At 39.5% G+C, this 13742-nt stretch overlaps 1 protein-coding gene across 30 annotated transcripts in view; it reads right to left on the bottom strand.

The window, feature by feature from the left end:
- KCNMA1 (potassium calcium-activated channel subfamily M alpha 1) overlaps positions 1-13742 on the bottom strand; it is a 683907-nt gene that overhangs the window by 71675 nt on the left and 598490 nt on the right. For all 30 annotated transcript variants that reach the window (XM_036222528.1, XM_036222530.1, XM_036222529.1 and 27 more), the window contains 2 exons: positions 7037-7160; positions 2597-2821 (listed from right to left, as the gene is read on the bottom strand). In XM_036222528.1, coding sequence (XP_036078421.1) covers positions 2597-2821; positions 7037-7160 — 349 coding nt within the window. The remainder of the gene's footprint in view (positions 1-2596; positions 2822-7036; positions 7161-13742) is intronic.

Below are 13742 nucleotides of genomic sequence, written 5' to 3'. Positions count from 1 at the left end.
AGAAAGAAACCCACGAAATGAAACTATATATTTATGAATGCATTTATATATGTATGTACATTCAGAGAGAAAGTTCAGGGAAAACATACACTAAAATAATAACAGTAATTACCTCTATAGAGGAGATTAAGATTGAGAGTGAAGGGAAAAGTTTGTTTTTGACTTTAAACACTTCTTTATTGTTTGAATATTTTATAACACAAATGTGTATACTACTGGTGTAATTAAAAATAAATAAGCTAGTAAACAGATTTTCAAAACATCCCATAACGACAAAAACAAAGGGAAAAAATCCAGACCATTATGTCCAGATCAAGGACATAATGACAAAGGGGCCAGGAGGGCAACAACAGGGTTATTGTTGGAGGTGAGGGGCATGAACTACTACACATGCTCTGTGTCCTCAGGAGAGATCACAGCTAAACACGTCAGGTATCCCATGGCTCCCCAAGGACATCATTTTGGAGTCTACATCCAGCCTCCAATCTCCTTGGTCCTCCAGTCTGAATCTAGCTTCTGCTTTGTCTGTATGGAGACTCCAGCAGCCGTCACCACACTGACTATGTACGGATAGGGTTTGCCAACTGCCTTATATCTCTGGATGCCTTTCTCTGGTTCTCTCTCCTGAAAAAGAGCTGTGAGAAGATTGGACTTGGCGCAGAAGTCAAAGCCATCAACCCTCTTTTATGACTCAATAGTAGTTCTCAGCCCCCCGAATATTACCACAAAGTAGAATTAAGGAAGAAGAAGTATTTAGTACTATGAGGCTGGGAAGCTATTGGTTCTAGATTCTGCAGCAGCATCTTTTGAGAGAAGAATCCCCTCTCTTCCTGGGATCTCTTTGTACAAAATAAGTCTGACCAAATTCCCAAATCATTTCACCAGTGTATAACCCTCGATCGCCTACATCCATATTCTTTTAATTTTCATTTTGTAGGGAATGAAGCAGTAATTGTGATATAAGTCAAACCCTGCACAGTTATATACATATGATTTCAAAACTCAAGAAATACAAATGATATACATAGAAACACCTGGCATTTCTTGGGGCTGGCCCTATCTGTGAGGCACTATTTAAACAATGAAATATGCAAAGACATAGAAAGTCTATTGTACAAATATGTCGTGTTTGAGCATGCTAAATTTTGGAAGGTTTTAAAAGGACCTGCAAATATGAAAGCTCATTCACGTATAAACAGGCAGGTGAGTAGATGTGTACAAGGGCACCCAGAAGGAAACACACACAGACACACACACCAAACATCACACATACACGCAGACTAATATAAGCCCAATAAAATAATAAGCTCCTTACAAACTACGTTAAGACCCCAGATCTTTAGGGACTATGAGTAAGATCACATGTAGGAAGATAATCATGGAAAAATAGAATCAAATGGATTATGTCTGAAATTAACAAGGCGTATATCTGTTTATGTTCTTTTCTGTGTATGACTATTTGTTTTTCTGCAGGTGCCTATTTTTAACTACATGTGTTTTTTAAGTCAGTGAGTTTTTGGCCCAGCGTCCAAAAGATATCTTTCTATATTTTTCTCACTTCTTTAAATATTTATTTAGCACCTATTGTGCCAGGCATATGTAAGGACAAATGGTAGCTATTGATGCCTATTACTTGTAGGTAGAATCTCATGTGTTCTTCATTAAACTATATTACTTGACTCTTTGTTTTCCATTTTTAAGGTTCTAGAAGAATTTCAGCTCCATAAGTGGGAAAACCCCCAGACCTCTTGAAATGTAGCACCAAATTTATGTTCTTCAATTTTAGGGATGTGAATTTCCAAGAAAAGTGTACAGAGAATAAATGATATTTGCACTGCTTTGTGACATAGGAAACAATATCAAATGTTGAAATGTGCAATATAATTTTTTTGAAAATTGATGGCAAATATATTGATTAATGATAGAAAGCAATCAGTTACATGACTCCAGATCGTGTATTCACGTTCTCACACTAAACTGTGGAGACCCAAACTTTCCTTTTAGATTTGGGTACCAGTGTTTTGTAATCAAGAATATCACAAGCATATATGTTCACACACATACAGAAACCCATGGAAATATGGCTGGGCTTCTAAATGAATGGGAGGTAGGGGCTGACCAGCAGAAGGGGCTTAGCCTTCTATACAGCAGAAATAAAGAACTCTGTTAAACACAATTAGTTAAAAACAGAATGTGGTACAATCAAGAGTTCTCCAAGCATTCATAATGTCATAAATAATATGAAATAAATAGTTCCATAGGTTAATTCTACTCTAAGCATCATAATATCAAACGGCACTAGATCTGGGTAGACAAGAGAGAGAGTGTTTAGACACTGACATGGTTAATATATTTGATGTCAGCTAAACTTCATGTCTGATGAGCGACTGAACCTGGCTGCAAATTCTTTTTAATAAGGTCTCCAGGGTTTGGATATTCCTAGACAGAGCACAAGGAAAAAGGGCCGAGACCTCAGGCCCATAACCAGATAAAGAAGCAGAAGCATGATCAAAGCTAGAACTATTATATCCATCTGGGATTTTCTTTTGTGAACGAAAGAAAGAAAACAACATCGATAATGTGACCTTGGACTTACAGGCAATATGGACACTTTGGGGAAGTTATGAAGCGTCTCCCATTCCCGCTTGAGGTACTCAATGGAGCCCACAAACACGATGTGCTTGAGCTCGTGGTAATGAAAGTTGCTGGCACGTAGTGGCATCACCAGGTTCCGGAGGCCAATCAGGGCTGAGCTGACATCACCAAAGATGCAGACCACAACATGGCCACTCAGGACAGTCATGGCAGCTTCACTTCGGGTCTGCAACAGGGAGAAATGTGTAGGCGTTGGAGACTAGATCTGATAGGGTTGTGGTAAGAACTAAAAAAATCATTTGTGTAAAAGATGGACTAAACATTTGTTAAGTGCTTATCATGTGCTATTATTTTTATTTCACCAATGTTATACATGTGCCACATATATTTATAATTTGAGTATGTATGTATATACTATATTGGTATAATAAATATATGGGAACACATATCCACGCATATCACTACCCTTTTTGACAAAAGGTTTTTAAAAGATATGCCATTAATGTATGCGACCAGGAGATCTTTCATAATGGTTTTCAGTGCAAAAATCAGAGGGAATAGCAATATTTATAATATTTGAAAAGGGAAGAAATAGTTTCCATTAAATTACTGATAAAATGAGCTGTTCTTTTTGCCTCTTTTGCTGAGATGATGATAAAATGGTCAGCTCCTAAATTGGTCTCAGCTCAAAAAATCTGCATTTTGAGTTCCAGACTTATCCGTGAGATGATGAGTACATTATTGTATCAGTGAGTAGAACATAATATCCTAAGCCAGGCATTGTCAAAATGGCACACAGGCTAAATCTGGTCCACCACTGGCTTTTGTATGGTCATGGCTGGTGAGCTAAGATAGGTTTCTACATATTAAAATTGTTGAAAAAAATTAAAAGAAGAATATTTCATAAAATGTGAAAATTATATGAAATTCAAATTCCAATAAAATCTTATCTCAACACAGCCAACCTTACTCATTTAGGCATTGCCTATGGTTGCTTTTACATTATTATGGCAGAGTTGCTAGAGACCATTTGGCCATCAAAACCTAAATCATTTATTATATAACTCTTACAGAAAGTTTTCTGAATCCTGTCCATTACTGCCTTGGGGTTTCTGGGCATATGCCTGGAGTGGCTCACCTGCATAAAGTCACCAGAGGAAGATTCTCAAATAATCATTAAAAGAATCTAGAGAGATAGATCAGCAAATCAACAGCCCATGTATTTTTCAAACATAGGCCTTTATCTACAAAGGAGACAAATAAAAGAATCAAATCGACCCATTAGAGCAGAGGACCCCAACCCCTGGGGATGCTGACCAATACTGGTCCATGACCTGTTAGGAACTGGACCGCACCACAGGAGGTGAGTGAGAGGCAGGTGAGCAAGTGAAGTTTCATCTGTATTTGCAGCCACTCCCCAGGGCTAGCATCACCACCACAGCTCCACCTCAGATCATTAGGCATTAGATTCTCATAGGAGCACTGACCCCTGGAGTTAGGGACCACTTCTCTAGAGGAGGATCTCAGCTTCCCAGGAAATGCAAATGGATAGCCACTGCTGGTGATTCACTGTGTTAGTGAAGACAGTAACAAAAGAAGGCCAGCTGTGAGCCGCTGTTTGCCTCTCGTCTGGTCCAATACATCCCTCTTGCCTTCCTTCTTCTCTGTCCACCCACTGCATGCCTAGATGGCCCCATGTGGTCTACAATACTTTTGGGGAGGCATATTAATGTCCACTGAACACATCAAACTCTGCTCCATTTAATCCCTAGAATTGACCAGTGTATTGACTGTTTAAATGCCAATATTGCATTTCTCAACAATGTCAGAAACCCCAAGGAGAGGAAGAAGCTAGCTTTCACTCCCTGATCGTTAGAATAAAATAGGGGCTGTCACCGTTACTTTCCTGTGCAACAGTATAGGAACATCTAAAACATAGGCTGCAAGAAATGTTTTATAAACTATGACCAAGGCGGACCCACTGGGGAGTCACACTTCACATCACTGTTTCATGCAGAAGACCTGGAGTTAGTTATCTTGCCTTCATGAAAGTGTGTGTGCCTGGGTACCACCAACAGAGGTTCAGCTAGTTTGTAACATGCTGTGACGGGGCTCCTAATTATTTTTAATTGGCCAGGTAACCTGGGAGGCTAGCTCCCTCCAACAAGCTCAAGGGTCACAAACTGGGTCCAGAAGAGGGATAGGAAATCTAGACTAGGGAGGTAGGGAAGGCACCAGTTAGCAGACTGGTTGAGGCATAGATGCTGACCCTAGAAGCTTAGATCTGGGGACCAAAACACCAATCCTTAGATGAACCACAGCAACATCACCTAGAGAACCTTGTAAAGTCCCCAATTCCTGGGCCTCAGTCCTGGAGAGTCTGATTCTTCTAGGTTTAAGACCCACTAGAGAAACTATACGTGTCTTGCGTCTCCTACACATCCTTTAAGGCTTAATGCAAGCTGGGCCTTAATGGCCTTAAACTCTTTAAAATATAACCTGTGTGTATCCAATAAGATTTTCCTGGCCACTTAAATGCATGCTAATCTTCTCTCCTAGATTTGAATAGTACTTTATGTCTCTTAACATTTAGCTTTAAATATATCGTTTCATGGTTACATTTTATGTCTTCTTTGCAATTAGATGATCGTTTCCTCAAGATTGAGTCCATCTCATTTTTTCCAACCCCCAAAGTAGTTAGTGTCTTGCACCCAGGATCTTCTGAGTATTCTCATCTATGTTCCAGTGTGACTTTAGAGAAGGCCTCTTGAACTACACTGTCTAAATTGCACCTCCCAGTCCTTCTCTGGTGTATGACCCTGCTTTATCTTCTTCAAGTACTTTATCAATATCTAATATATGTTAGTACATATTAATTTGTCTACCTGATGATCTTCTCCTAGCCCCTACTAGATTATAAGATCTGTGAGAGGTTATACCCCTAGTAACAACAGCATTGCCTAACACATAAAAGACTTGTCATAAATGTTTTATTAAATGATGTTATTTTTCAGATGAGAAAAGTAGTAAATAACTTCCCTAAACTCTTTCATGCCAGTAGGAGATTGATTGGATGTCCGTTAGTTATTAAAACCCTGGATCCCAGATATGGCACCCAGCCATTGACCTGTCCCAGGTGAGGAACACCAGGCTGAGTTTAGATCACCAGAGAAAAAGTGCGGTGAATAAAATATCAGGATGTAAATACACAAGTACCTTTGTGATTAGAACAATTTGCACTCCTGGTGAGTTGAACAAGGGCTATTTCCTGAGGATTCTGACTTTCTGTGCTTTTGAATGCAATTTTCACACCTCTAAGACAGTCTCCAGCACAATGCTGTAGTTGCTGTTAATGCTTGATTGCAATTAAATTGAGAGAACACATGCGCATTCAGATAAAACACAGGGGAAAATATACTGGATTATAGTACAAAGCCATTCTGAAGAACTGGAACCATTCTCTTTCAGGAAGGGTGGCCATGACATCAGAAATGATAGGATTTTCCTAGCTGACATAAGAGACTAGGCCATAGCAATCCGGGGATTAGAGGCACAAGGGAGAAAGCACCCTTCTGTCTGACCTTTCTGAATATTAATCCATTTTCCATGGATTAGCAAGACAATAAAATGTAGGAAAGCTGATGTAGGTATTAAAACCTAAAGCTGTTAATAGGACAAGTTTAAAGAGTAGAATAGACTGCTATCTATGCTGACATTCCTGGGAAAAACCAGAAGCGCATGGCTGCTACAGAGATGAGCCAACCAGGAAATAGGGCTCTAAGCACCTACCCCCAACGACCACCTTACTGAGGTGATCCATGATTCATCATTGTCATCATCAACAAATGCATTTTACCTATCTACATTGCATGCTAAGAAGGATCACAATATGCAAAGCCATTATTTAGACAAATACAAGATATTGTTATAAACAGTACGGGCAGCATTCATATTTCTTCATGGCATTTAATAAGAGTGATAATAGGTTAACTATTAATGAGTCACATGTTGGGTTTTAATTTTCACTGCAACCCTATGAGTTAGGGTCATTCTCATCTCATTTTCTTACAGATAAGAGAATTAAAGTGCAAGAGATCAGGTGACATGCCCAAGGCCATGCAGCTACTAAATGGCAGTCAGGCTCTGGCCTCAGGGCCACATCCACAGAAGTTATGGTACACGGCCTCTTATGATGCCTTTTATACAGCAGGTAACACTCCCTATTTTAATGAGCCAATATATATTCAGAAATGGAAAATTCTTCTCTTAGTTCACGTTTGGATAAGATTTCTAGCTGTTTCAATATATGTCCTGAATTTCGATTTTTGGAAATAATTAGGACCAGGGACTGTATTATCCCCCCATCCAGTTAGGAAAACTACATTCCTAGGAAACAGTTTGGGACAGAAGCAGATAGTTGATTCTGCGGTCTGCCACTCACCAGGATGACTTTCTCTATCTCTTTGGGTGCGCACCAGTGAAACATCCCAGTAGAGTCATACTTCTTCACGTTGGAGTCCATGTTGTCAATCTGATCATTGCCGGGAATTAACAAGGGGTCATGCCTGGGGAGAAAGGACAGGAAAATCTAAGTGGAAAATGTGATAAATTATAAATGGAAAGTGCCCCCTGAGTTACATCTCAGAGGAGATGAAAGATGCAGAGGAAATGGTTGTCACCGAAGGCCATTCTTGTGCTTGTAAAATGCATCCGTTGAAAGACAATTGCCCCACACCACCACCACCTGAAATTGCAGGTGACCTTCGTCAGGTATAATTCTGCCATTCTCTCCTGTTTCCCTTTATCTAACATAGTCTTCACATTATTTGGAGGATTTGGTCTCCTTTTTTACTGCTATCTCCCTCCACTTCCTCTCATTTTACAAGCTATCCTCTCCAACATGTGCGCGTGCACATGCTTACACACACACACACACACACACACACACACACACACACACACCTCAAAGGGTTGTTATTAGCACTGGCAATGAAGAGGAAGGAATAGGAACAGAGTCTCATGCTGACTGACTGGCATGAGGATGGAAAGCCAATTACTCGCTCTTTCTGACTACAACTTCTGACGTGATTCTCTTCGCAGTAAAAGCTTTAACAGGCTGCACTTTAAATATTTTAGCAATTTGCCCAATCAGATTTTGCTCTCCCTGGCTGAAGCCCTTTAAAGATTCAGCAGCATGTCACTTCAGAGCAGATTGACTACCAAATGTCCACATCTGGAATACATGATTTTAATACTAAACAACACCCTCTTTCCTTGCCTTGACAACTGCATTTGCACTGGTTAGCCAATGACGTTCCTCCCAACCTACCTTTACCTCCGACTGCAGCATTCTCTGCAAGAGAGCCTCAAGCTCAGGCATATCTTAATAAACTTTTCTGGAATTCTCAGGGCTACATGCACCCTCTCTTGCTCTGTTTACTGTGGAAAAGGAAGACGCTTCTACAGAGGACTCCCCTCCAATGGATTGGCAGGGCCTGGCTAACAACCTTAAGCATTACAATAGAATCAGGCAGGTCTAACAAGCCTACAGCATGAGAAATATGCTCCTGCGTCTTGGGCCATATCCATACCCAGATTCTATCTCTGATAGTGATTTTGTGCTTCAGTTTTAGGGAAGGTCATTTGGGTTTCTGCAAAATGACCACATACGATGAGAACAACGTCCCAGGCAAAGCTAGCTATCCATGCAGTGGAGCTATTTTCCCTGCATGACACTGTCCATTTAAAATAGAAAATATAAATAGGTTCGAATTCCAAATATTTATTGTAAAGTGATTTTACTTTTTAAATGATCTATTTCAAATATCAAAGGGCGACCTTTATTTAACTTTTAGTATTTCTTCCTCTGAAATTTCTCTGATACTTCTCATTTATACGTTCAGAACACAGAGAATGTGACAGCAATCCCTCCTGTGTGGTCCACAGGCCTAGAATTAAGCTTTCAGGATTTCTACCATGACCCTTGTAATAGCCTCCCACTTCCACTTAAGATGGGAAAACTCTGACTGTATTTATTTATTCCTGAGAATTTGCTTTCATGCTACATCAAATGACAAATAACATGTGAGGCGATCCTGCAAAGTTATCTTCAATGAACATACTAGATTAAGATAGAAACTGTCATATTGAATCTTGAAGGAGAAGAACATCCCCCTTGGAATAGCATCTCAGTAGCTGGGTTGTTGGGGAGTCTGGAGGTGTTGTAAACCACCAGGCCACTCTTCAAATTCTGAACTCAGTCAAAAATGCTGAAATAAAAAGGCAGTTGCTGATAAGAATGGGTCACAGATGAGTGCAAGAGGAAAGTATGAATTTTTTTGTCCTTGAAAATGAGTAATAGTTCTATAGATAGCCATTCTCTGGGATAAGTAGGTAGATAGAAACTACCATAGGAAAGAGTTTTGAGAAAATGAACAAGATGAACTCCTCCAGCCCTAGAAGAGCATATTTTAGTTGCAAGAGGATCTTAATAACTGCCTTGAAGATAAAGAGCTTTGTTTATCAGTTGGAGAGAAAGTATTGTTTCAGGAAGATCTGAGACCTGCCCCTCAGGAAGAACTGAGACCTGCTCAGGATTTAAAAGATACCCAGGACAATGTTTACATAACATCGGCAAGCAAGTAAATGATATAGTAAGCTGGCCAAATTCCTTTTAGAAAATATGTGTCTTTGGAGATAGGACATACATTTTGGTTCCTTCTCTTTCTGGGGAAAAAAATTATTTCTTGGTAACACAGGCCTTCAACCCTCATCTTAGAAAAGTTAAAAAAAAAACCAAAACACAAGCCTGATGATCAATTACTCCTTAATGAGAGGGGAAAAGATAACTTTTTAATGTCACATCTCATTAACTGGCATGAGAGTTTAGGGACACTAGGTACAATTTGACACTAGGGCTGCAAGCCATGATTGGCACTGGGACCTCCAGAAGCATCTGGGAAGTCTCAGTGGTCTGCCAACTGCACATTGTACTCCCCGCAAGTTTTTCAGACTGGCCCAGATAATTTAAATATAAGTTATCCAGAATTTTCCTCAAAGGGTCTGATTTGAGAAAGATCAAAAATCTCCCCAAACATTTCCTTTTCTGACCAGCCACGACAACTGGAATTTAAACTTTGGTTTCTTCAATCAACAAAGCAACCAATAGCCATGAATCCCCTATTCTGAGCCAGGAATAAAAGACACTGGTGATGATTAAGATACAATCCCTAGTCAAAGAGAGGGTCATAATACAGCAGAAAGAGAAAATGTCAACAGTTGTGATACACTAAGGTAAGTGTTCCAGCAACATAATACACAAGGTGGTAGGAGAACACTAAGAAAGAAGCTGTTAAGTGCCTGGTTTGAGTCCATCAGAGAAGGCTTCATGGAGAAGGTAACATTTGATCTGATGGGGAGGAATCTCAGCATATTTTAAGTGTTGATCTAGTCATAACTATTAGGAAACTCTCAGAAAATTGAGGCCCAAATGAAAGGAGCCAAAGAATGGCATCCAAAACCTTGGTTGGAGATGTCAGCTATGGTATTGCCTAACCTGAGGTATAGAAGGCTCAGGCCAGGCACACTAGCTGTCCTCAGATGTGCAACGGTGGCAAGTGGAAGATGGATTCACTTGATTATGACTGATCAAGAACAGACTAGGAACAATGTATGAGACTTAGCTAGAACATCAGGTTTCCAAAAAAAAAAAAAAAAAAAAAAAAAAAGAATGTTATGAAAATTGAAGTTTTTTTTCCAGAAATGAAATGAATTCTTTCCCAAGGCAGTGGATGTCTCATCATTTGAGACATTCTAGGGGAATTGGAGATATTATAGGGATTGGGTGGAGCCTAGAAGACCTTTAAAAGGGTCTTTAAGCAGTGTGCTTTTGTTAGGGAAAAAGATGGCTAGAAGAATTTTGGAAATATTGAACCACTGTTGGGCATCAAAAGACTAAAAGGCACTGAGTAACTGAAGAAAATTTGCTGGAGCAGAAATGGGCAATAAGAAGAATGGAAGACTAATTACTTTATAGTTCCATTAGGGCTAGAATTGTTCCTTATTCACTGGATTCACTGTCTGAGAGGAAGCTTGCAACATGATTCGATCCAGCAACATGAGATTCTGTAACTACTTCGGACCAGACAGGATAAATTTTTTTACCATGTTTATTCCTGTAATGATTGCAAGTGCCTTAATTTGGCTTATGCTGCTGAGTGATCTCTGACATAGGTAAAGAGTAAAGAGTTAGCTGTCGTGGGAACATCCACATCTAAACTGAGGTTTTGGGAATTTATATTAACAGAAGAAAGTCTAAGTATTTGCCACTGACCAGAACAACCAATACCGCTGTGGTCAGGGGAGGAGTAGGAGAAGGATCACGTAGTTTGTTATACAAGAAATGGAGGACCAACAGAAGTCTTCCTGGACAAATCATCCCCATATCATTGGCTTACAAAATGACGAAGAGAACCACTTCCACAGGCTCTCAGACAACTCCTCAAAGACCACTTAGTTGGAACCAAAGACCAATACTAGCTATTGCCTTTAACGTCTTAATTACTTTATATATTTCCTCAATTCAGAAAGTAATCCCAGCTCCCCTAAAACAAACCAGAATTAATTCAAGGCTCATGTGTCACTTGCCACTTAGCCAATGTATATGATTAATTTGTAGGGTAACAGAAATTCCGTGAGGTGAGGTCCATCTGCTGCTGTGTAGTCATTAAGGGCTGAATCGTGTCCCCCACAAAGTGTGTATGTTGAAGTCTTAACCCCTAGTACTTCAGAATGTGACAGTATTTTGAGTTATGGTCTTTAAAGAGGTGATTAAGCTAAAATGAGGTCATGAGGGTAGGCCCTAATCCAGTATAACCAGCGTCCTTATAATAAGAGATAATTTGGACACAGAAACCTATACACTGCGTGAAGACACAAAAAGAAGATGGTCATCTACAAGCCAAGGAGCTTTCCTCATGGTCTCAGAAGGAATCAACCCTGACAACACCTCGATCTAGGACTTTCTGCTTCCCGAACTGTGAGAAAATAAATTTCTATGTGATACCCAGTCTGTGACACTTTGTTATGACAGCCCTAAGAAACTAATACACTAATCCACCTTGAAGAAAAATGAGCACAGTGTATCAGCTATCATTCCTTTGATGACCCTGGCTGCCCTTCTCATACCTTAGTATCACCTGTTTGTTCATTTAGGTTTATATCCTGCCATCAGTTTAGAAATACATGGAAATATGCCAGAAATACACAATCCCCCACCCTCAACATACATACATGATTATATCTATTTTGCCCAAGTGGGAACTTTTCCCTGGTCTTTAACTTATACCCATATTTGAAGATAAATACCTATGAACAGCCAACCCAATACAAAGAGGAAGGCTGGACACTAGCCAGTTAATTTGTTCAGTTAATTTGTTTAGGTGAGTCTGTCTCCAAAGGGAGTGCTTTGGGGATGAAGACTGCTGAGGGCAGGAAACCACCTATTTCCTTAGTGACAATACAGCATAGTAACTCCCGAACCAAAATGTCTGTCTTCGAGTCTTGGCTCATCTACTATTTGCTACAATGTGCCTTGCCTCAGTTTCCTTATCTGTAAAATGAAAGTGTTAATCATTGTCATTACTTAATGGATTCTATTTGAAGATTACATGAATAAAGCCCTATCATGCACTTAGCATAGTACCTACACAGAACATACCCTCAAAATGTGTTAACTACCATTATTATTATCATTTTTTTAAGCTTTGCTTAAAACCAACTCATATACCTGTAGCTCTTATGGTGAAAGGAGACCAGAAAGATATAGCAGTTCAATAATAAAGACATAGGGTTACTACTATTATTTCTAATACTATATACTACTACCACTAGTACTATTACTACTATTGCTGCTACTACTATTGCTACTATTACTACTATTACTCTGAACTACCATCGCTACTACTACTAATACTACTACCATTGCTGCTGATACTACTATTATGACCACTACTATTGCTACTATGATGGATAACTACCATGAGTTGAACCCTTATAAATGTTGCTATACTAAAAATTTTACTTATATTTTATGACTTATCACAATAACACTTAGGTAATTTCTGTTATTATCACCCATTCATATGGATGCAAACAGTGGATGAGTAATGTGGCTAAGGCTGCATAGCTAGTGAGAGGAGAGGCAAGTCTTTGAACAGAAAGGTCTTCCTGACGGGAAGCCAGTGCTGCATGGCCCCCATCCCACCCCCTCCCACTAGCAGGAAGCAACGAGATCTTGTTCATTCTACATCACAGCACCCCCGACTGTAGTGCCCTAAGCTACAAGGATGAAGAGAACAGCATCACAAGAATTTATGAAATGTACAGCTTGTGTGAATAATCAGTAGAAAATGACCCCATGAACCCTTGTCAGGACAACGGGCACAGGGGAGTCTCAATTAATCAATTTGGGCTGGGTGAGCTTTTGCCATGTCCCAATATCCAAAAGCTACCTTTAGGAATACCCACATTTTTATAGCAAATGAGGAGCCCCATTGAGTTAAATTTTTCATATCTATGTTTCTCGAATCTCAGCTCCCACCTCCAAAGTCCACAGCTAGAAATTAAGCATGCTTGACTTCAAATAAAGAATAAGAGATTTTAGTTTTGAGGGTTTGCAGAGCAAGGAATGCCACTTGCCATCAATTAATCTCAGGAAGTGAACTAAATGCCCTGTTCCAGCAGAAACACAAAAAGCTTGCCTTGAAGACAACAGCCTAAAGCAAAACCACAAATTCCTTTTCTAGCAAACCTGCTGTGAGGAAGCTGTTATTATATTTTAAAGAGTACAGTTCCCCTTACAGGCAAATACAGAAAATTCTAGGATTTTTTTTTTTTCCCCCTGCAGCTGTGGATGCTGACTTCAGAAATGTACATTAAAGTACAAGTAACTAAATAATAATAAAAAAAAAGTTACAAAATAAGAAAATGACAAAATGGTTTTAAAATCATATCCTTTTCCTTGCTTGATTTTTAGAACCTTATTTCTCATCACATAAAACCTATCTTGTTATTACAAGCATCCCATTTAGATTCAGGCCCACTCTTGTTGTGGTCTCCTTGGGAAATACGAGGTTTGAGAAAATGTG

This window comes from Rousettus aegyptiacus, unplaced genomic scaffold (genome assembly GCF_014176215.1).
Source record: "Rousettus aegyptiacus isolate mRouAeg1 unplaced genomic scaffold, mRouAeg1.p scaffold_m13_p_6, whole genome shotgun sequence".
Taxonomy (NCBI): Eukaryota; Metazoa; Chordata; class Mammalia; order Chiroptera; family Pteropodidae; genus Rousettus; species Rousettus aegyptiacus.
This window is presented reverse-complemented; position numbering and strand designations above follow the sequence as displayed.